The sequence below is a fragment of the Spermophilus citellus genome, assembly GCF_964194105.1.
Source record: "Spermophilus citellus genome assembly, chromosome: 3".
Classification (NCBI taxonomy): Eukaryota; Metazoa; Chordata; class Mammalia; order Rodentia; family Sciuridae; genus Spermophilus; species Spermophilus citellus.
In genome coordinates this window covers 122,319,183-122,343,442 of record NC_138184.1, presented here as the reverse complement: position 1 = coordinate 122,343,442, position 24,260 = coordinate 122,319,183, and the positions used below count along the sequence as shown (strand labels likewise).

General features: G+C 44.0%; 1 protein-coding gene across 15 annotated transcripts in view; it reads right to left on the bottom strand.

Moving 5' to 3' along the window:
* Nucleotides 1-5,721: 5,721 nt before the first annotated feature.
* Nucleotides 5,722-24,260, bottom strand: part of COBL (cordon-bleu WH2 repeat protein) — a 307,667-nt gene continuing 289,128 nt past the window's right edge. For 7 of the 15 annotated variants that reach the window (XM_081286279.1, XM_081286269.1, XM_081286282.1 and 4 more), the window contains 3 exons: nucleotides 22,404-22,523; nucleotides 21,023-21,286; nucleotides 5,725-7,074 (listed from right to left, as the gene is read on the bottom strand). In XM_081286279.1, the coding sequence (XP_081142405.1) occupies nucleotides 7,057-7,074; nucleotides 21,023-21,286; nucleotides 22,404-22,523 (402 nt within the window). In that variant the 3' untranslated portion in view covers nucleotides 5,725-7,056. Of the gene's footprint in view, nucleotides 7,075-21,022; nucleotides 21,287-22,403; nucleotides 22,524-24,260 lie in introns of all 15 variants that reach the window. The other 8 variants (XM_081286278.1, XM_081286270.1, XM_081286276.1 and 5 more) reach the window with 5 other exon arrangements.

The following is a 24,260-nucleotide window of genomic DNA, read 5'->3' as shown; positions in this document are numbered from 1 at the left end:
CTTTGTCCTTGCATAGCTTAGAATGCTGCAAGGGCTTATGAGACCCTCAGAGGTAAGTGATTATGAGAGGTATAACCTAATCAGTGGATTAACTCACTGATAATAGATTAAGTGGTTGGTAACTGTGGCAGGTAGGGTGTGGCTGGAGGAAGTAGATCATTGGGATTGGGGGTGTGCCTTTGAGGTTTATATTTTATCCCTGGTAGGTAGAGTGTTTGTGCGCACTCTTCCTTCCTCCCTCTCCCCCCCCCCCGCCCCCACCAGCCCCGGTTGCCATGCCTTGAGCTTCTTTCCTCTACATGAGCCCAGAGCAATGGCCTTGGTTGACTGTGAACTGAACCTCTGAAAGTGTGAGACAAAATAACCTTTTTCTCCTTTGAAGTTGTTCTTGTCAGGGTTTTGGTCAGAGCAATGCAAAAGCTGATTAAAACAGGAGAGAATCCCAGGAAGCTGCTGTGTGTGCGTATGTGAGGGGTTGCTGGGACAGATTGCTGCTATCCCCAGCCCAGGCTCAGGGACTGGTTAGGAGAAAAATGTGTGGTCACCATTGGGTCTGAGAATTTCACCTTTCCACCTTGTCTCATGATCTTCAAAGTCTCTGCATCTACACACACAATCTAGGATTACAGTTCAGCAGCCATAATGCAATATATATATATATATATATATATATATATATATACATATAATACTTTATATATATATATATATATATCCTGGGGAGGATATATTATATGTGTGTGTGTATTATATATATATATATATATATATATATATATATATATATATATATATATATGTGTGTGTGTGTGTGTGTGTGTGTGTGTGTGTGTGTGTGTGTTTTCATTTGAAAAAATAGTGGGTTGCTTTTGGCTCTGGGTTAGCTCTTGCCACTTGCACTTACCTATCAGTACTCCAATCAGGAACACAGCCAAACCACTCACCAGCAAGTGCCAACCAAGTTAATCGCTTCTCAGCCCAATCCTTCAGCTTTGAATGCATTCCCACTTCCAGTGGAGTACATGAGTTGGAAGGCAGTGGCCTCAATCCAAGGAATGTCTCAATGGTAGAAATAGCCCTAGTGAAGAATCTTCACCCTGGGACACCCGAGAAGCACAGCCCTGAGTGGACCTGATGTATGATCTCTGCTTCTGGATATTTCCAGGTATTTCTCCCTCTTCTTGGTTGACCACTCCTTGCCCTTTCCACCTGTTAAGCAGGTCTCATTCTTGATGTTCACCTCTGGGGCTTCTGCCTCTACTCCTCCTCCAGGAAAAGTCCCCAGCCTTGCCTGTGTCTCCCTCTCCTGGGATATGTGTCACATTCACTGATTGGCCATTTCCCATGTGAAATTTCCTCTCTTCTAGCGGCATTTTTGGAAGTCAGGGACTCCATTTAATTCATAATTGTCCCCAGCACCCATCACAGTCTGGTGTAGAGAGGTTTAGCATTTGTTGGAAAGAAAGATAGTGGAAAGGAAAGTGGAAAAAGGAAGGAAGGGAGGGTGGGAGGGAGAAAGAGAAGGAAAGTATGAATGAAGGAGGAAAAGGAGGATACAGAGAGAGGAAGGGAGGAAGAAAGGAAGAATGGAGGAAAGGAAGGAGGGAGAAAATAATAGGAGGGTGAGAGGGCTGTGCAGGGAATGGGTGTATCACCTTAGGACTCAAATGCACAAGGCACAGGTCTGAGGAACCCAAATGCTTCTGAGGATCCTGGGGAGGATCTGCCTGAGAGTTAAACATCAGAGACAGCAGAGCTCCATCTAGCATGCCTGGTTGGAACCAGCAGCACACCCTGGTGTCTTGGGTCACTGGAAAGCTCCTTCCCCACCTTCTCTCTCATTCCTCCTGATTATGTGGGCACCCTGTTCTGCCAATGCCAGACAGGTCTCAGCCTTCCATCTCCATTATCACCACTGCCCAAATCAGGCATTGCTGTCCTCTGCCTGAAACCTTTCAGGTATCAACTCCTGCCTCCTCGTGGCCAGTCCAATCATCTCCCATTAATAGTGTGTTTCTTTGTGGTGAGACAAAAAAAAATTTCACAGTGGATCTCTACTTTAATAAAGTACATTGTCTGAGGCACACTCTGGGATTGGTCAGAACCTCCAAGTCAATGTCTCCAAGAGGAAACACACCCATGCTGGGCTGTCAGAACCCCTCCCAGAGCATCCACAACCAACCACACAAGGAATGACCCTAGGCTGTAGCCTGAACTACCAAGGTTTTCTGGGCCTGGAAAGTTCTCTCACATGGAAGCTTTCAAGAGTCAAATGGAGGAGTGGAATCCCCCTGGACCACCTGGTCTTTCTGCCTATGCTTCCACCTGAGGAAGAGGGGTTACTAATATGGTCAGATTGCAGAACTCCACCTGGGCATTCATATGTCACCATACCTCCAAAGGTCCTAGTTCTCCCGGGCTTAACTGATATGGAACTATGCCTGGGATAGACTGAGGTGTTTTATCCTCTTCCTTGTGCGCATGTACACACACACACACGTGTGTGTGTGTGTGTGTGTGTGTGTGGAGAGAGAGAGAGAGAGAGAGAGAGAGAGAGAGAGAGAGAGATGAGGAGAGAGAATGTAGCCACTGACCTCTGAACACAGGAGGAGGCCATCCTGCTAGGCATTGGGTTTGGTGCTGATATTTGTCTTCCTCTCTAACCTTTTTTGTTTCTTCCTTTCTTTTTTGTTTCTGTGATAAATGGGAGAACTTCACACTCTTTTGTCTCTTTTAAGTTCAAAACCAATTGAGAGATGTAGCCAGACGTTGGTATGATGATCAGTTTATGACATGGCTTAGTAGGCTGCCCTCTGCAGAGCAAGTTTCACCCCTGGCACAAGCGGAGCTGCCACCACAGAAGCTACTGTTCTAAGTTAACTCTGGGTCCATGTAAGGAAGGTGATAAAAGATAAGAGGCTAAACCATCAGGAATCTGCCTAACTCAAAGGTGATCAGATACCATGGAAGTAGAAACAACAGGCTGAACACTTGATGACTGGGACAGGTGAAAAAGAAAAAGGTTTTGGTGATGGGGGAGTTGTTTCCTTTGTTTTTCTGAGGGAAACACCCAGGAGGTGGGTTGCCCAGAAGGTATGAGCAACAGGGCAAGGGTACAGCTGTCTGGGTCACGGTCACACAGGACAGTGGGCAAAACATAAAAGTGAGAAGTATTGCAGGTAACTGGCATGTCAGACCAGGAGCTTAGGTGGGAGCCTACCTGGGGACGTAGATATGGTCACTATTTGTATAACTGGAAGGCTATGATTATGGAAAGATGTCCACAATGGAACACTAGGGAAGCCAGCGTTGAAGAGGCAATGTGAAATCCTTCTTCAGGTTGCAAATGATCTAATCTGGGGCATGTGTCATGAACGAACTCCTGTTTTAAGGTGATGAGCAGGTTTTACAAGCTAGATCCATCAGGGAGAGTCTCAACAGCCTTTGCTGTGGTTACCTGCCTTGCAGGGGTTCTGTAAGGACCTATATGGCTCTCTTCTGGACATAATGTATAACACAGAGGCAGAGAGAAACTGCCAAGAATCCCAGAGCGGAGGTGAAGGGACCCAGGCTCCAAATCCACTAGCTTCTCCTTGCTTCTTTCATTGAAACTTTTATTGACTACCTCATTTGAACCAAGGCAATAAGAGAGAATGTAGAATTTGCTATTCAAATTGGAACATTTGGGGAGAGAGGGAATGCTATTAATAATGATGCTGGTATAACAGGCAGGCCTTTTCCTGTCTCCCACTCTGAGACTCTTCACTGTGGTCAGGACAGTCAGAGATGAAGAGTGATGTGTGTGTGAGAAAGAGTTAGGGGAGCCTGGGATGAGCATGCAGGCGTGTGGGGAGAAGGCTGACCTTGGTGGATACACAGAGCTGCAGGGTTTAGGACAAGGCTGGATTTTCCAGTTGAAGGAGGTGTGTAGTGGAGAGTGCTGGGCATTTCTGGCAGAGGAAATGCTCAAAGAATAAAGGAGGCACAAAGGAGCTCTTGGGATACATGCAGGAAACAGGTGGATTGACTGTGGTAGAGTCTGGGAAGCTAGAGGGCGAGATCTAGGCTACGAAGAGTCCTGTGAGTGAAGGAAGCAGTTTAGATCTAACTCTGTAGGCAATGGAGAGTCCTGAAGGGTGGCTGCAGATGTGAGAACTGCAGGATTCCCAGACTTGCTTAATCTTCTCGGGCCTCAGTTTGCTCCCCTGCAAGACGGTGTCTTAATGCCACTTGGGTTCACCCAGAGATGAACCAAAAACAGTTTTGAAAACACTCTGGAAAAAGACTAAAGCATGACCCAGAAGGCTCTAAGTATTCCATATTCCACATCTCAAAACCCAAGGGTTCAGCATGGCTTGAGATGCAGATTGTAACACAATTTCAACAAAGAATAAATTTACTATAAAGTGGATCCTTTCCCATATGAGCAAAATAAACTAATGGAAGGGGGAGTCCTCTCCTCACCAAGGCCCATTTCTGGGTCTTTCATGTCTGGCACTCTCTTGGTCTTGCTGGAAAGCAAGACTGTTATGAGAAATGGGGCTCCAAGTGTGTGTGAAGACTTGGGGTGGGGCAGAGGTCAGGGAAAACTATAGTATTTTTGCCTCTTCTCCCATCTTCTACAATAGCCTCCTTGGTGTTTTTTTGTTTGTTTGTTTGTTTTGTTTTGGTACAGGGGATTGAACTCAGGGCATTCAACCACTGAGCCACATCCCCAGCCCTATTTTGTGTTTTATTTAGAGACAGGGTCTCACTGAATTACTTAGAGCCTCATTTTTGCAGAGGCTGGCTTTGAACTCGTGATCCTCCTTCAGAGCCGCTGGGATTATGGTCATGGGCCACCTGCCTGGCCTACAATAGCCTCCTTCTTATTCCTCGAATGCTCCAGGCAAAGTCCTGCCTCAGGGCATTTGCAGTTGTGCTTCTTGCTGCCAGCTGTGTAGGCACCCATGACTTCCTCTGTTATTTCCTTCAGGTGTTTGCTCAGACGTCTCCTCTCACTGAGGCCTTTCTTCATTATCCTAATTGAATCGTGCATCCCCTTTCTCCTGATGGTTTTTCTCCTCAGTACTTATAGGGATCTAAATATAAAAATCATTTTGCTGAGTTATCTTGTTTGTGGTTTGACTCCTCTGCTGTGATCTACACTCCATGAGGGTGAAGATGCTTGTCTGTTTTCTTATCCCATCAGAGAAGGAGAGCAGACAGCTTTAGCAGCTGGTAAAGTTTGGATGTGGGGTGTCTCCCAAAGGTCCACATGTTAATGGTTGGCCCCCAGCCTGTGCTGCTACTGGGGAGGTTCAACTTTTAAGGTGTGGGGCCTGGTAGAAGGAAGTTAGGTCAATGGGGATGTGCTCTTGAAGAGGCTATTGAGATCCCAGCCCTTCCTCTCTCTTTGCTCATCTCTGGCCACCATGAGGTGAAGAGGCTTCCTCTGCCATGTGCTCCCATCATGATGTACTATACTGCCATAGACCCAAAGTAATAGGGCCCCGTGATCGTGTATTAAAATATCTGAAACCATGAGCCAAGACAAACCCTTCCTCTATATAAGTTCTTTATCTCAGGCATTTTGTCACAGTAATAGAAAGCTGACTAGCATAGTAGCTGAAAATATTTGTTGATGGAATGAGTCTTTTCTTCACATTTTGCAGGTGGGGGTATCCAAACACATTGTAGTATGAAATTCACAAAACAGAGCCATGATTTGATTTTTGTTTATTTGTGGCACTAAAAGAAATAGTGGACAGCTGTGACTAAGAGCAATTGGCTGGTAGCTCTTGCCTCACTGAGAAAGTTTAGCAACATTCATCAGACAACGCAAAGTTCCCATTCTACCTGATGCCTGGATCTGAAATAGTTATGAAACATTAAAATGATTTCATCATATTTTGTTTTTTTTCACTAAGAGATTTTATTTCATGAACTCCTCTTGATATCTATTACTGTCTTGTTTTCCTTCATTTAACAAAACATTTTAGAGATATAGGTGAAAAACTATGGCTGTGGTTAAACTTTCTTATAAATACTGGTGACTGAGCACCGTGTGCTGCAAGAGGACTATAATATAATACAAGGGCAGCCACTGAACTGTTGGAAAAAGCATCAGGATCACATCCAAATCATTAAAACAGAAACACAACTTTGACCCAAACTGTGACACATAGGTACCTAACAGCCTCACTCCTGGGTGCTCTGCAGGATTTCAGAAGGTTCCCAGCCACTTCACCAGGCTCCATACTCAGGTCCCTGCGGAGCAGCCTGCTGTACTTCATAGCCTGTCAGGGAACGTCTGTCCACATGGGGCACTGACCATCCCTCCAACACCATCCTGATACCTTCTATCTGCTACCTTTGAGGGCCCAGAAATGCCCTCTCCACACAAGTAAGATTGTTAGTTTAGTGGAAGTTGTTGATTTTTTAAAATCTTAGTTGGTCCAATCACAGCCCAAGACTTTCTATGAGGTATTAGCCTCAAAAACTTGAGGAATAAAAATTGAATCATTTTATTACCCAACATGAATTATCTTTGGAAAAGCCTCCCAATTCTCTTCTTACTCCCCAAATGCATAGCATCATGTGGCATATAACATTCAGATTGTTTCTCTTGATTTACGGATTTTTTTCCTCTAAAATTCAAAAGATTTTAAACAATTCAATAATTTTTAACTGTCTATATGTAGTCAAAGTCTCCAAGGTCCAAAATCAATCTAAGCCATGATTCTTTTCACTGTGCTCATAAATATAATTAAGCGTGAGTGCTGGGCTCCAGCATTTATATTTCCATTAACCTGCCAACAAGAATAGTTTATTGGCAACTTTAAGTATTCAGAGGCAAAACACATTTCCTTGGCACACAAGCCGCATAGCAAAGCAGCATTTTCTCCTCCTTTGAACCATTATGCAGGAACACTGAAAATCAACTGCACGCATTTTGGCCTGTAGACAAGAAAATAACACCAAATCTTGAGGTTCCTTGTCACATGGAGTCCTTGAGTGATGATTGGGGGTGTCTTATAGGTGAGTTTCTGCAATTATCTGACTTTTACCAGTGATTCACACGAGCAAGGGCACCTGTAAAGAGGACAGATGTATGGTTATTCAGGATCTGTGGATAAGCTGAGGCTCTAGACCAGTGCTCAAGGACCCGTGTTCCTAACTGTCCTTGTAAACAGTGCTCGTGAAACACGCTGAGACCTTTTACACTGACATCCATGATGCAATCTTCTAAAATAAAAATATGCCTGAAAGCTTTCTGTTTTTTTCTCTTTAAAAATTTTTTTTATTTATATATGACAGCGGAATGCATTATAATTCCTATTACGCATACACAGCACAATTTTTCATATCTCTGCTTGTATATACAGTATATTCACACAAATTTGTATCTTCATACATGTACTCTGGATAATAATGATCATCACATTCCACCATTATTTCTTACCCCATGCCCCCTCCTTTCCCCTCCAACCCCTCTACCCTATCTAGAGTTTTCTATTCCTCCCATGCTCCCTCTCCGTATCCCACTATGAATCAGCGTCTTTATATCAAAGAAAACATTCAGAATTTGTTTTTTGGGGATTAGCTAACTTCACTTAGCATTATCTTCTCTAACTCCATCCAGTTACCTGCAAATGCCATGATTTTATTCTCTTTTATTGCTGAGTAATATTCCATCATGTATATATGCCACATTTTTTTAATCCATTCATCTATTGAAGGGCATCTAGGTTGGTTCCACAGTTTAGCTATTGTGAACTGTGCTACTATAAACATTGATGTAGCTGTGTCACTGTAGTATGCTCTTTTTCAGTTCTTTGGGTATAGACTGAGGAGAGGGATAGCTGGGTCAAATGGTAGCTCCATTCCCAGTTTTTCAAGAAATCTCCATACTGCTTTCCATATTGGCTACACCAATTTGCAGTCCCACCTGCAGCAGTGTATGAGTGTACCTTAGGACACTGTACAATGGTGTCCTAATGGTTTGTCTCTCATGGCTGGAAGCAGGGCTCACTGAGGCAGGAATCAAGATGGCCTCACTGCTCTATCTCCAGCACATGGACATCTGAGTGAGCAAATGTTTGTGGAGTGAGTGAAGGAATGAATGCGAACACACAAGTTCCTGTAACACTTGATGAAAAAAAAAATTTCAACTGTTAGTTCAGCCAGGAGTCCTCCTGTGATAACCCAACTAAAAGCTAGATTCCTGGGCTTCTGAAGGAAATAAGTTTAGTGCTTCTAAAGGCAAAAATTAAACCATATTTTCAAGTAAAGAAATGGATTCATGTGAAAAGACACTGGATCTCTTGCTCTTTCGCTGAGTTCAACACATTCTAAGTTGAACTGTACTATAACTTGGGCCACTGCATTTCACTTCTTCAGTGTGCCAAGTGAAGCAAATATTCAAGGATGCAAATAGATTGCTCCTAACATGAATGACCACTGCCACCGCAACAGTACCCGGGATATTTCCTGTGTGCTTCCCATGTGATGAATGCCATTGTGAGTACTGTACAAATCCTATGAATATCAGCTCAACTTAATAAATGATGCATTATTTCCACTGTTAGGGGTATTGCCACTAATATAAAGATGACAAAATTGAAATCTAGAGAGGGCAATTTACTTCTAACCAAGTGCTTATAAGTAGTGACCCATAGGCCACCCAAATAGAGAGCAGGGACCTCCTGCCCACTCACTCACACACCTCAAATGCCTCTTGTATTCACAAGGCCCACTAGCCCTCTGACCTCCCAGCTCCATTAGCACCACCTCCACATTCAGTGGTCCCCGCCTTCTTGGGCAGCCTTTTGATGAAGCTTAAGATGAGGTATGTGATAGCAGCCCATATAATAGCATTTCTGAAGCATCTTTGCTCCAGGCATTGAGCTACCCCTGTACACACTCTCCTTCATTTTGTCCCTCACAATAGTCTTAACAGGAAAAAAATGAAGCCCCAAAGGCCCTGAACACCTGGGAGGGGTATGCGGATAGGCCAGTGTCTATCTGACACCGATGCCAGCTGGGCCCACTTTGCAACACCTCCACACAGCTCTCTGCTCTTGTTTCCCGCTCTCAGTCCTTCTTCCAGGACTCTCCAAATCCACAGCTTTAATGACTACCTATAGGAACACAAGGGCTCTGCTCTCACTATCCACTCTGCTGGAGGTTTCCTGAAGACCCTGCTTTCTTAACAACAGCAGTGTCATGGGCTGCATGTTTGTGCTGCCTTTGCCTCTCCCCCCAAATCCATCTGTTGAGATTCTCACTCCCAGGGCAATGGGATAGCAGGTGGGGCCTCTGCGAGGTGAGGTCAGGTCAGGAGGATGGAGCCCTCATGAATAGAATTAGTGCCCTGACAACCGGGGATGGAGGAAGCTCATTCCCACCTCCACCATTACACTCTTCTACCAAAAGAAGCTACCCTCAGTGAGGAAGTGGACACCTGCTGAACTCTGGATCTGCAGCACCTCCAACCTGAACTCTCAGCGTCCAGGCCCATGAGCAGTTGTGTCTGTTGTGTATAAACCACCCAGCCTGGCATTTTCTCATAGCAGCCTGAATGGACCAAGATGGAGAGGCACCACCTTTACTTCCAGTCCTACAGCTTCACTCTTCTCTATATTCCATAAGTACTTACTGGGGCACGGACTTTAGGGTTGGTGCTGAGGAGTCATGAACAAGGTGGGTGTGCATGGTCCTCTGCCCTCCAAGGATGATGCTCTAATGGGAAAATGTGCAAATGACAATCATGTGGGAGTGAGTGATGTGCAGGGGAGGCAGAGGTAGTGACAGACACTTAGTAGGAACAGATGTCCCTGGCTTTGGGGCCAAGAAAATATTTCCTATAGGAATGACATTTAATTGAACAGCTGTGAGACACACAAATGGGAATTGGCAAGTGGCATTTATGGCAGAACAAAAACATGTGCAAAGACCCTGGGGTAAGAAGGATGCAGGCTGGGAGAGGTCAGCAGAGATCTGGTTGTGCAGGAAGGTCCTGTCATGGTACCTGCACTTTGTGCTGGAGAAGAGAGAGCCACCAAAAGTAGGGGAGGGACACTACTGCATTTGCTTATGGTTGGGGTATGGGGACAAGGCAGGGAGCCCCAACAGGGAGCTGTGGCCACAATGCACACTGAAGATGGACTCAAGATTGTTGGTGGGAACAAAGTGGGGAGAAGGGCAAAGGTCAAGGGGTACAATGGTCAGGGCTTAGCCTGTGCCCAGAGCAAGTAGATGCTTGACAGAGATATGGCATAAGGGGAGGTGGACCATGGTTGTGAAGCACGGGGTGAGGAGTGTGGGGGAAGCAGGGCATTGAGGCAGATGGTTCAATTCTGAACCTGCTGAGCTTGAGGCTGTGGGCCACATAGTATGAATATCAGGGAAGGGCTGAAGACATGGGTATAAGGCATATCCCAGGACCAACTGGTTGGGGATAGAGAACTTGGGGTCACTGGCATCCAGGTGGTGATGAGAGTCACAGTGGAAGAAGGGTATTTCTGGAGTGGTGAGTAAATCCAGAAGAGAAAGAGGCCAAAGGATCAACTCCAGGGCTATAAATAGGATGGACAGAGGAACCTGTGCCCATGGAGAACACATGTCCAGAGAGGAAGACAAGCATAAGAGGCCCTAATCATTGCCTAAAAGTCCCACCTCTGAACTTTACTGCATTGGGGATCATGTTTTCTAAACACAAGCTTTCTGGGGTGCATTTCAGATCCAAACCATAACAACGAGAGAATCATATAGGTTTGAGTTCCATAAGGGAACTTCATTATGGGAAATGAAGACTTTAGGCTTGCTTGCTTCCTTCCTTCCTTTCTTCCTCCTCCCTCCTTTCCCTCCTCATTCCTTCTTTCCTTCCCTTCCTCCCTTCCTTCCTTGCCTGACTGCAATGGCTGGAACTTTCATCAGTGTGCTGAATAGAATCAGTGAGAGATAGACATTCTTACTTTTTGTTCTTGGGGAAAATATTCATTCTTCCACCTGTGAACTGTGAGGTCAGCTGTCAGTTTTTCCTTGATGCCCTTTATCAGACTGAGCAACTTCCTTTCTCTTCTACTTTATAGAGTTTTTATCAGAATGGATGATGAATATTACCAAATACTTTTAATGTGTATATTGAAATAATCATATGACTTTTTATGTTTTTTAGTTTTTAGTTTGTTAATGTGGGGAATTATTTTTAAATGTTAACCAACCTTGCATTCTTGGGATAAGTCCCTCTTGGCCATCATATATTATCCTTTTTATATACTGTTTTCTTCATGTAATATCTTTGGTTTTGGAATCAATAGTAGTGGCTTAATAGAGTAAGTTGGGAAGTCCTTTTTCATATTCAATTTTAAGAAAGAATTTATACAGTAGTTTGGATGTATGTTTGCGAACTCCTCATTGAAGTCATCTGGGCCTGCAAAGTTGTGTGTGTGTGTGTGTGTGTGTGTGTGTGAGATAGCACATGTCCATGTGTTGTGCATATGTGGATTTCTAACTTAAAATTAAACTTAAAAATTTCTTTAACAGATACAGAGGTATTCAAATTATGTATGTCTTCTTACATGAGCTTTGTGTTTAATAGTTTTTGTTGTTTGCAGTTTGTTCATTGCATGAAGTTGGTCACATTTTCCTTACGATGATATTCTCTATTTAATATTGATAGAATTGATAGTGATGTTATGCCTCTCCTTCCTGATATTGCCAAATTGTCTCTGTTTTTTTTTTTCCTGCTAAGTCTGGTTACAGGCATATCAATTTTATTGGTTTTGTTAAGAACAAGCTGTTGGTTTAATTGATTTTTCTTTATTACTTTTCTCTTTTTATTGCATTGATTTCTGCTGACCTTTACTACTTATTTTTTTTCTGCTTTCCTTGGATTTTAGTTTTGCTCTTCTTTCTCTAGTTTCTGAAGGTGAAGGTGAGGTCCCTCCTGGGAGACTTCTCTTTCCTAATGGAACAATGTGAGGCTATGGAATCTTCATTACACACGTCTTATATTGTGTTCAAGTTTACATTCACTTCAAAATACTCTTTCTATTTTCCCTTTGATCCTTTTATTTTACCTGTGGATAATTTAAATCTGTGTTACTTCAATGTTTGGGAATCTTCGAGATGGTTTTGTTACTAATTTCAAATTTAATCCTGTTTTAGTCACAAAATATACTTATTTATATACTTTAAATAGAGTTATATTAACTGTTTAAATATCCTCATCTGCCAATTCAAACACCTGTGTAAATTTTACGGCAGTTCTAATTCATTTTCAATCTATCAGGTTTCATATTATATTGCTCCTGTGCATGCCTGATCATTCCTGAATGGATGTCAGACATGGTCCATTTTTGCCTTGTTGGGTACTGGGTGGTTTTATATTCCTATGAATATTCCTGAGCTTTGTTCTGGGATGCTGTTTATTAGGACATAGTTGGGTAATTTCAGGTGTTGTTTTTAAGATCTGGGGGGCAGCACAGGAGCCAGGTAAATACTGAGGCAAGACCCTTCTGAGTTTTCTACCCAATGCCCAAGCATTGACGTCTTCTCATCTGGATAGTGAAAACAGGTACTATTCTCAGACTGTGTGAGCTCTAGATACTGCCCTAGTTAATCCTACTGGCCGGTTCTATTCCCTCACTTGCATGGGATGATGAGTGATCCACGGAGTCTTCCAGAGGGGCCTCTAGAGGCTTCTGGAACCCTGTCTTGGTGCTATGGTGTCCTCCTCAGTATCTACTCTGCCCAGCTCAGCTCTCCTGGCCTTGGCAGACTCTGGCACTGCTCCTCAGCCAGGGAGCTTGTGGATCTCTGTCTGGGTTCCCCTGACTGCACCACAGCATAGGCAGGAAGGAGAGGGACTCACAAGCCTTGCCCTTTTGCTTCATGTCTCTCACGGATCAGTGCTCCATCATTACTGGAAATGATGTCCAGCAACCTAAAGATCATGTTTTGTCTGGATGTTTGATTGTTTCAGGTAGGACTGGAAATCCAATCACTGAAACTATATTTGGGCCACTTGGTGAAGCTCCCTGGAGATTCTTGTTAAGCAGGTGAAAACTGAACATATTAAAAAACTTTGTTTTGTCCCTATTTTTGCTTTGAAACTGTCAGCAGCATTAAATGGTCCACATTCACTGCTTTGGGTTAGCTGAGTATCTTCTAACGCCACCAGATCTTCCCTTTTCCAACATCTTACGTGTGCCAATCAATCTCTCCCTTGATCCAGATGGTATAAGTGACCTAATCACTCCAAAATACCTGTGTGTGCGCATGCATAGCTATACATACACACATATATACATCCTGAATCTAGAAATTCTATATGACTATTTCTGTTTCAGCTTTATTCTTCTAATATTTATCCAAAACCAAACTCAAAACTCATCAGGGGTATTGAATGTTCAAATGAGTTTCAAGCTACTCAAATGTGACCCACAATATGTGTACATTCCACTGAATGTGCATTCTATCTGAAAAACAGCCATAAAAAATAAACTCCAGTAACATGCATATTACATTTTTAGCTGTGATACATACTGATATTGGCAATGCATTTTGAATGCATAAAAAACAAAATTCCATTTGGATGGTAGAAAGATAGATAGGTGGACAGATCTAATATCAAACAAATACAGAAAGGTATCATCATAAGCCCTTGGGGGTAGGTGTAAGGGTGTTTACTGTACAATTATCTCAATTTTTAAATATCCTTGACATTTTTCATGACAAAATGAGAGAAATGATCTTTTATAAAATGAGAAAAAATCAGGGCTTGTTAAAACTTAATTTATCAAAAGTCATAAGAACAAATGGCTGTGAGGCCTAGGTAGGTTTCCTAGCAAATCTACCAGCTGACTTTGAAGTTGTACACTAGAAAACACAAATTCTTCCTGGATTTAAAATAAGAATGTGTAGAAGTATTAATAGTGAGTACACACTTTGGAGTGTGGATTTTCATCTTGGCTGGTTGTGTCTAGAGAATTGCTCACCCACTCTCATCTTTTCCTTCTTCCACTGGTAAAATAGGAATGCTAGCCAAATTATAGGATTCCAAAAGAGTGGCTGAGATCATCTGCATAGGGTCCTCAGCACAAGGATTTTGAAATACCTTCACTATATCATTTCATCAAGCTTGCAGTTTTAGCCAGCCTCCCATTAATGTAACATAATTCCTGAGATAAGTCAATTCATAAGAAAAAGGTTTAGTTTGGTCCACAGTTTTAGAGGTTTCCCATGACTGGATTGCTCCATGGTTTGGGGCCTGTGGTGACACATTGTGGTGGGAGTATGTGGCAGATAAAACTCAAACCCATTCACCTCATGGCAAGAAAGTAAACAAGAAAGTGGAAAGGGCTGGGACTATCCCTTTTGAGCACCCACCTGCAATGATTGGAAGACCTCCCACTAGGCCTCACTTCTCAAAGTTATGTGCCCCCCCCATAGCACCATGAGCTGGGGACTAACCCTTTTAAAACATGGGCCTTTGGGGGATACCCCAGACCTAACCTACAGCAAGTAGCCAGAGGATAGTGAAGTTTTGGAGATAGGGCTGGAGAGATGCTTAAGCATCTCTGGTTCATCTAACATCCAGCACAGGGAGCTAATTCTCTTTTGAGATGCTGTCCCACCTTGCCAAGGCAAATCTCTCTGAGCCTGTAACTGGCAGGACAGGCCCAAGAGGGAAACTAAGGGGCAAGTCAGTGAAGCAAGGAGGGACTGATCAACCTCTGCTCTCAAGGCAGCAGCCCTGCTAGGACTGGCCCAGCAGTCCAAGTATTAGCACCAGGATACTTACATATCAGCACCAGGCTGGGAATGACCAGCAAAGGGTGTGCACAAAGGAAAGAGGAATGTACCTGTTCCTGAAGGAGGCCATGCTGCAAAGCAGAGCTCCGAAGTGTTCCCTGGCTTCCCACACATTTCAGGCTTTCTAAAAGATTCTCTCTTTATTTGAGTTGAACAAAGAGAAAATTGGTGAAGGGTCAAGGCTTGCCAAGTGAGGCCCACAAAGAAAGCTGTACAAATATTCCAATTTTGTTTACTTCTTTGCCGACTAAGGAGAATAATCTTTATGTGGGTAAAAGGTAATATGAACAATGATGATAGGAAAATGGTGCTGAGGAGAATAGAGAAGTTGCTAAGATAGCATTCAAACTCTCTAGCTAAATTCCTCCCTTCCATCTTGGGTGGAGAGGTCCAAGGCACTGAAAAACTCACATGGAAGCCTGCTACGTAGCACTGGCTGGCTCTGGAGGATGCAAATGGAGCCTGTGATAGAAACCTGGAAATGTACAAATCTTGTCTTATTTTCCAAAAGGAAAAGAAGGTGGATTCTTCCAGCTTGAAGTGGATTCCTGGCATGACTGTATAATGATTATGAAATAGAGGAGTTATGAGCACATGGACAGCAAGTTGTACTAGGACAGCCAGGAAGCATGGTGTACAATGAATGAATCTCTCTCTCCTCCCAATAAATAATTACTGAGTACTTACTCTGTGCCAGGAACTACAGAAGGTGCTGACTATTCAATGGGCAAGACTCATAGAGCCTGTGCCATGGAAGGAGAGGTGCACATTCAACAAAAGTTACACCAGTTGTTGCAGAAATCAGAGCTGTGATTTGCATTATGAAGGAAAAACTATGTGATGTTGTAATGGGAAGCTTAATCAGTTTGGGGAAGAAGAAAGGTTTGCTGAGGACTGGGTAAATATGGAAATATGAAGAATGAGTAGGAGTTTGCTGGTAAAGTGTGGGGATGTGGGGAGTGGTGTCTGTGAAGGTCCTTGGTGTGTCGGGGGCAGTCACTGAATTCAGTGGTCTCATGAGAAGCTTCCCCACCACCTTTCCTCTCATAGTAAGGACAGGCATCTTGGAACACTGTCACAAAAAGAACGATTCTGCATAAAGAAGTAAGGACAAAATTGACCCCCTGTACCTTGATACCCTTCCAACTCAACCAGAACACAGTAAAGGCTTACATAATGAGTTTCTAAACCCAGTGTGTGACACAGCTGTACTTATGAGTCTGTTTGTGTCCTGACATAAATCACTATTCCCTAGTCCCGGAACTTGGAGTTCTCTAGCCACTTGTGATAGTGCTGAGGCTTAGAAGGAAGGAGAGCTGTTGCTGCTTCTCATTCCTGGCTCAGGGCCTCCTGATAGTGTCATACGTCTAATCGTTACTCACAGGGACTATGGTCAAGGCCAAGTGGTGTGACGTGTGCATGTCTGCATCCATTAATTCCTGCAGTGAGAAAATGGGCACCTGTGGGGGCCCCCACTGTGAGACTGGAGCTTGGCATGGCTCCATGGGGCATTTCTCAAGGCAGTCAGGAGCTGATAAGATGTCTGGATGCAGTGGCAGCACTGACCTGGGGAAGGGTTAGGATTAGTCATTGAGGACATCTACACCCTACGCCCATCTGTCAACTGGAAACTACATCCTCGCCTTCCAGGAAGGTCACCAGTTGGGGCTCGCACAGCTCCTCTGTGAGACAAAAGACAGAACATGTCGGTAGAAAGATATGGAATTTTTTACCAAGTCCATACCTTCTGGAAATTTTCTCAGGTCAACCACAAACCCTGCCCAGAAACATGCAAACACTCTCTATGGGACTTTCTCTGGCTGAGAACCTCTGCAGGCACAATGATGCTTCACTCATCTTTCTATGGACCCTGGTAGGTTCGCTGGAAAGGCTTATGGAATGAGTGCTGGACAGACCCATGTGTTACATCTAAACACAGGTTTAGAGGGTACTAGGTGCATATTCCAGGCCCTCTGAAATGATACATGTAAAGCAGATGGGCAAAGACACACAGGCACACAGCTTTACCACTGATATGTATGACGGGAAGAAAGAACTGAATGTGGAGGTGGGTATGTACTGAATATCATCTTTGGTAAGAGTGGGCATTCTGTGAAGAAGCAAGAGCAGGTCACAACAAAGGTGCACATGCCCCTTTGTAAGCTGGAGGAAACCCAGACAGCTGGGGACTTCTCTGACAGCCACAAACAGAGGTAGAGACACTGCTCAATTCACACTGTTAAGGCGGATGTCATTTCAATTATCTTGAAAACTGACAAACTCGTTTTTAAGGTAATCATTCCTTCTCCATCAAGTGTACTCTTCTATGTTTTACCATAGGCAGCATTACTGCCTATGCCTGTATGAATTACAGGCAGGGTGACCAAATGTTGCATCTGGGACCATCAGGTTTTTAGTGCTGAAAGTTCCACATCCCAGGAGACATCGCTAGGGTGACTAGGAACCCTGGTTAAAAGGAGAAGGTAGCATTGCAAAGGGAGGAGGGGAGCCTGCAGACATGCACTGCAGCCTTCAAAACTGCCTTGATAAGGCCAGACCCAGGAGGCTCACCCAGCAAAGCCTGCTCAAGAGCCCCCACTGACTCCTAAAGAGAAGAAGGAAATTCTGCTCAGACCAACTGTCTAGGGAGAGCTCAAACCCACACTGGACGGATATGGATGTCTTTATGTTTACTGCAGTTTCCTCAAGGTTAGCAAACTTCAAAAGCCCAAACAGGTGAAAGGAAGCTAAAGAAACAATAAGAGGCAAAGTTCAAAAGATGTGATGCCCAAGGGCCATAAAACATACCACAGTATTTTTGCTTCAAAGACAACATAAACCTTCATGGCCCATGCATAGCAGGAAAGTGCCATCTAACCAGCTTGTTGGAAAAATTACAAGTCATTGCCCGAACTGAAAATGTTTCCCTGATGACTTGGTCTACTGTTCAACAACAATGAGCCAATGGGGCAAGCCCCCAGGACACAAAGGCAAGTAAATGTTGCATTCAAGGGAATCCAACATGGTCTCTGGTGAGGCCAAGTTGGTCCAGTGGCAGCTGTGTACCCCTGAGAGAGGCTGAAAAGGGGTGGCTTAGGTGGAGGGGCCACCCCATTCCTGGCCTGCTCAGCCACATTTTCTTCAGCAGGTTTTATGTGATGAAATATGCAGAAGGAAGAGAAGATCCCAGGTCATTCAGGTATAGTAGTGATAGAGTGACACTCACCCCTGTCACTCAGGGCCTAGCTTTCAGACTGAGAGCAACTTGTAAACTTCTTAGAGCATCCAAATCTCAGAAGTGTCATAGAAATATTTACTGACCAGAACTTTCCAGGGTGGACATGGTGGGCCGCATCCAAGAAATAATCAAAACTTCTGAATGCCATTTAAGTAGCTGACAGAAAGCTGAGACTGTGCTAGAAATGACTGACTGGTCTCACACTCCAGCCAGGATGTTCCAGCCATGGTGACCTTTTCTCCAAGCATGACTGGGGCTCATGCCACCCAGCTTCTTCCTAGTCCCTAAGTGTGGGACTGGCCTTGTCTAGTCTGGGCCCTTCTCATCTCCTGCCTTTTCATCTCTCCCTACTTTCTTTCTCACAGCACAATTTCCTCTGTTCTTTTAGACTATTCCCCAGCATGTGTTTTCTTTCTGGAAAGCATTCTCAGAGAAAGAAGATCTATGTTTAAATTTGTAGCCCACCAACTGCTAGTTATGACCCCAAGCAAGTCTTCACCCTCTCTGGGACCAGGACCCTTATGACCCCAGCAGGATGGAAAAAACAATTTCTATTTTGAAAAGCTTAAAAAAATCAGACAGAGATGATGTATATGAACTAACAAGAACAGTGTGTGGTCACAGAGAGAAGAGGAGACACATCCTGAGACCCCTGATAGATGCCTGAAACTGCATCTATGTTCAGATAGTACTGAACCTTACATGCATATTTATTATGCATACTTACGGCAAAGTTTGACTTATACATTATGTACAGGGAACAATTGAAAATAACAGTAATAAAATAGAACAATTATAACAATACACTGTTAACAAGTCATTTAAAACTTATGAATTGCTTATTTCTGGAATTTCCCATTTAATATTTTTAATCCTGGTTTACTGTGATGAACTGAAAGTGTGGGAAGCAAAACCGCAGATAAAGGACAACTACTCTAATTCTACTCAGTGTTATTCAAAGTAGATCAAAAGCTTCAATGGGATATTCTGATAATTATCTCAAATCTTAATGTAAAGTCACATGGTAAACATTTAAAAATGGCAGATGTGTTGGTTGAAACTTCAAAAAAAAATCTTGATTCAGGATGTAGCTGTCTCAATGTGAAGTTCATGTTGAGAAATATGATTTTTAAAACTCACATTATGTGCCCTGGGGTCAGCCAGACCCCTGGAGCTGGTTCCAACTGCATCACTCACTTTGGACTTTTCCAGGGAGCCTTAGAAACAACAGCCCTTAAAATCTGTCAGAGGACATCCCAGGGCCTCTTTTACATCTTTATCAGAACTCAGGCAGTCTAATTTTTATCATCCCTTTGTTACCATTCACTACATTTTCTTTCCTTCTCTGTCATTGTAAATAAGCATGTGAGGTCATTGATGCATATATCCCATAGAAGAGGGAAGCACAAAGCACAAATAAACTCAGAAAGCCCTGAATAATTCTTAACTTTTCCCCCTTCTGAGGAGATGGCATGAGATTTGGGATGTTTCACTGCCATTCAGTTAAGGATGTGTTCCCCCAGTGTCCTGAGGTGAGGTGTGCTTCCATTGAAGACTGGCTAGCCTCCTGGACAGATGATGGCTTGTGTCCCTAATCAGGGCCAGACACACACTGGCATGAATGCCTCACATTCAAATCAGGATGAGCCCTGGGGAACTGACCTGAGAGCTGGCACAAATGCCATCTGGGGGACATGGAAAGCCACAGTCATTGGGCATCCAGGCAGCTCTTGAACAGGGAAACAGAGCTGGGACCTCTGAGCACCCACAGAGCCCTAATCAAGGAGGGACAGCCTTTACAGCCATGTTGCCTGGGCAGTCCTCTCCTCTGTCTCCTCAGGTTCCTATGTGTGAAATAAGTGGAGAAGTCTGCCTTGTTAATGGCCACAGCAGTGCAAGTGGCCCACATCCTATTTTCTGAGTGACCTGCTCTCTATAGAGCACACAGCTTGTTGCCTAATGTCAAAGACCTTCAGTGCTTAGTCCAAAGCCAAGACACTTGGCTCCTCTGAGCCTTGTTCATTTTATATAAAATTGAGAATAATCTTTAGCTCTGACCTCTTGAGAGAAAACATAAGCTTAGTATATAGAAATAATCTCTCAAAAAATAGAAAAACACACCCAAGACTCCTTATTATTAGCATAATTCCAAAACCAGCAGGAATGTGCAGGAATCAAGGGTCAATGCATTTACAGAACCATTTTGGAGTTGAAACACATCTCAGAAGCCATCTGGTCCAAGTGTTCCTTAATTTCTGAATCCTATTGCAGGAGCCAGAGATTCCACTGGGACCAGGTGGGCAACCGACTTGAAGACCAGCATCAGACTGTACAGAAGGAGGACCTGGGGAAAAGAATGCTCTGCCTAGGAGACTTCAAATTAGATCACAATTAGGCATTATGCTGGGAGAAAGAGAAAAGAAGACAGGCAGACGGGGAGCGGAGAGGAAGGAAGGAAAAAATAAAGAAGGGCAGAAAGAAAGAGGAGAAAGGAAGAAGGGACTGAGGGAGGCACATAGGCAGAAAGGAAGGAAAGAAAAAGGAAAAGAGGGAATAAGGAAGAGGGAGGAAGGCAGAGAAGGATATTAGAAGGAAAAGGAAGAAATAAAGAAAAGAGGAGAGGAGAGGAGAGGAGAGGAGAGGAGAGGAGAGGAGAGGAGAGGAGAGAAGCAAGGAAGAGGAGTGTGCTAGCAAGCCTCACTGAAGGCCGAGGGCTGTCTGTGACATGAGCTCTGCAGAGCCCATAGTGAGTCATCTTCTCTAGCCTGTCCATAGACCAGTACACTTGTGAGTTCAGGTGGGGGCTGGAAGAAGTGGGGTTTGACCTTCACCTGCTGAGGAGCCAAGGGCTGGGCAGGCAGTGAACATGCAGGAAGCTAGCCTGCTCTCTGGGGCCAGCTCTCACCTACCCACATCTGACTGGCCTGAGGCTCTCCCACAGGCAGGTGCACCTCCCTTTCTCTGCCCCCACACAGCACTCACCTTTCTCAATCTTGCAGCCCCTGTGCCAGAGCGGATGGCATCCATCAAGGCTTGCCTGGCATCCACTGGGTTGCTGAGGGTTCCTGAGCTGAACCTAGAAGATGTCCTTGATGCAGAGAGAGCCTGGGAGTTCGGTGGGGGAGGTGGTGGCAGGGCCGGTGGGGGTGGAAGGCCATGGTCTTCTTGCTGAGGATTTTCCACACCCAGTGAATTGAGCGCAGCATCTCGAAAGCTCTGGAGCTCTTCAGAGGCAGAGGAGGACACCTAACAATGAGACAATTAAATGATTGCTTTAAAGGTTGAGTATCCATGGCCCCCCCAATTTTCATGTATGAACTCTTAATCCCCAAGGTGATGACATTAGGAGGCAAGACCTTTGGGAGGTGATGAGGTCAAAGGGTGGAGCCCCCATGAATGTGATCAGTGACCTTATAAAAGAGACCCCAGGGAGACCCTTGACCCTCACAATGTGAAGACACAGCAAGAAGTTGCAATCTATGAACCAGTAAATAATCCCTCACCAGACAACAAATCTACTAATGAGAAATAAACTTCTGTTGTTTATAAGCCACCCGGCCTATAGCATTTTGTTATAGCAGCCTCAAAAAGATAGTGTCAGTGTCTATACAGGTCCTTTTCAAGAGGGCAATGCACAGCTTACTGTCTTACCCTTAGACTTCAGACGGCTTTTCTGTGCTAAGCCCAGGAAGTCTCTCTACCCAAGGCTTAGACACTTGCCCCTGTGTCCTGCCAAGTCACAGATCACAGGGACCAGGATTTGGCACTGATGTCTTGCTGAGAACTTTCTGATCTCGTAACTTTTCTTGGCATGTGAGGAAAGAAACAGGGGCTAGAAACACAAATCTGACCAGTTTGGAGGGTGGGGAAGACACACACTCAGAACCCTCTGAGTAGTAAGTTATGTTGTTCTTTGAATTCTCTGTGTAGAAGCCATGGGTGATACCATGCTGCCCCTAAACTCAAGACCATGTTGTTCCTGCAGTTATGCAAAAACCAGTACTTTATTCATTCCAGCAAGTGTGCAGTTGTATGCTGCCTGGTTATCAAAGCCCTGAAGCCATGCGGGTGCCAGAAGGAACTTGGAAAAGTGTTCCATGCTAGGTGCAGGCAGGGGTTATGCTTTTGGAAGAGGGTGGGAGAACCTCTGGGTAGTCTCAAGTCTCCTGTGCAGTGGCTGCCCCAGCCTCAAGTAGTAGCGTGCCTGCCTCCAGTGCCAATGTGCCCAGCAGGAGGGGTTGGCTGCTCTGAAGCTGGATCACCGCCCTCTTGGAATAATAGCAGTTTCTATGCCATCTACATAGGATGCTGGGGGGAAGGAGTGGGTGGGCACTGGTACCCATCTCACCATGGTCTTTCTTACCTTCCTCAAGCTGTGGGCACCGCTGTGCCCGCGGATGGCGGCAAGCAGGGCTGATCGCTCGCTCTCTGCCTCCGTATAGGATGGTTTCTTTGGCCCTCCCTCCAAAGTATGTTCTGCAGTCTAGAATATGAACAGTGTCAACACATTTCACTCCAAAGATGGAGAAATATTAACTGTGAAGCAGCTTGAAAGACAATACTGCAGAAAACAATTGAGGCCTCTAAGATCAATTCCCTGTCTGCTAAAAGGTACATACAGAAGGACTCCAACTTACTACAGTTCAACTTTATCATGTTATGAAAGTATATCAGAAGACCAGTTTCTTTTTACATTAGTAAAGCATTTAATAAGTTACATGAGATATTCAATACATTTTATGAAATAGAAGGTTTTGCCCAAATGGAGGCCAACCTAAATATTCTGAGCACGTTTAGGGTAGGTTACACTACACTATGATGTGTTCTGGGTAAGGTGTATTAAATGCATTTTTAATTTCCAATATTTTCAACTTTACATGGACTTACCAGGACACAACCTCATTCAAAGTCAAAGACATGTAAAAAAGAATCAAATATTGTATATTTGGGGTAGCATCAAATGTTGCCTCTTAATGACAGATCACACCTGTTATCTGTCCTGTCTTCCCAAGGCTGAAATGTGTGGTGATTTCCTGCCTCCCTGAATAAGAATCCTGGGTCCCTGCTAATGAGTGTGTAGCATTGGGCCAGGACACTTAGCTTTACTGAATCTCAGTTTCCTTATCTGCAAACTAGAGGAAATTATACCCTATCATTAGTGTTAGCTTCACAGGCAATATTTTTGACATGTTAAATGCTTAGATAATGGAGGAAGAATGTCATAAATTTGCTCCTTGTGCTATTGGAGAGTTACAACATGCTGATGCTACAAATAAAGTCATGTGCCACATAACAGTTCAGTCAAGAATGGATCACATGTACAACACTGGTCCCATAAGATTACAGAGCTGAAAAATTCCTGTTGCCTAGTGACAATGTAGGCACCCTGCCATCCTGTAGCCTTTGCTCACACATTTGGGTGATGCTGCTATAAACAAATCTATGTGCTGCCAGTCATATAAAAGGATAGTATGTACAATTACACATGGCACATAATTCTTGATAATAATAACAAATGACTAAGTTATGATTTATGTATTTACTATACTATAATTTTTATGATTACAGCAAACTCCTACTTGTAAAATAATGTTTTGTATACAATGTGCCATGTTACATCAGCAGCAGTCTCACACACCCTGTGTCTTCCATGTTTTTTTTTCTTGGTACTAGGGATTGAACTTAGGGGCACTCTACCACTGAGCCACATCCCCAGCTCTATTTTATATTTTATTTACAAACAGGGTCTCACTGAGTTGCTTAGGGCCTCACTTTTGCTGAGGCTAGCTTTAAACTCACAATCCTCCTGCCTCAGTCCCCTATACTGCTGGGATTACAGATGTGTGCCACCATGCCCAACCTACCATGTCTCTTGATGCAGCAAGAGCCCACGTCTAGTGACTGACCTATACCATACAGGTTTGTGTGAGCACACTCCATGATGTTTGCATAATGATGATATCAATAAGCAACACAATTCTTAGATTGTATCTCCATTGTTAAACAACACAGGATTGCAGAGTAAAGCAGTGGTGTTGTCTGGATTTTTTATTTGCCCACTTCAGTATGCTATAATTTGGGTCTTAAATGTTCCAGAGGCTCATGTGTCAAAGGCTTGGTCCTCAGCTTGGAAAGTGGGGGAATCATTAGGATGTGGAGCCTAGTGGGATGTCCTAGGTTATTGGGGAGTGGCCTTCAAGGATATATGAGGTGCTGATCT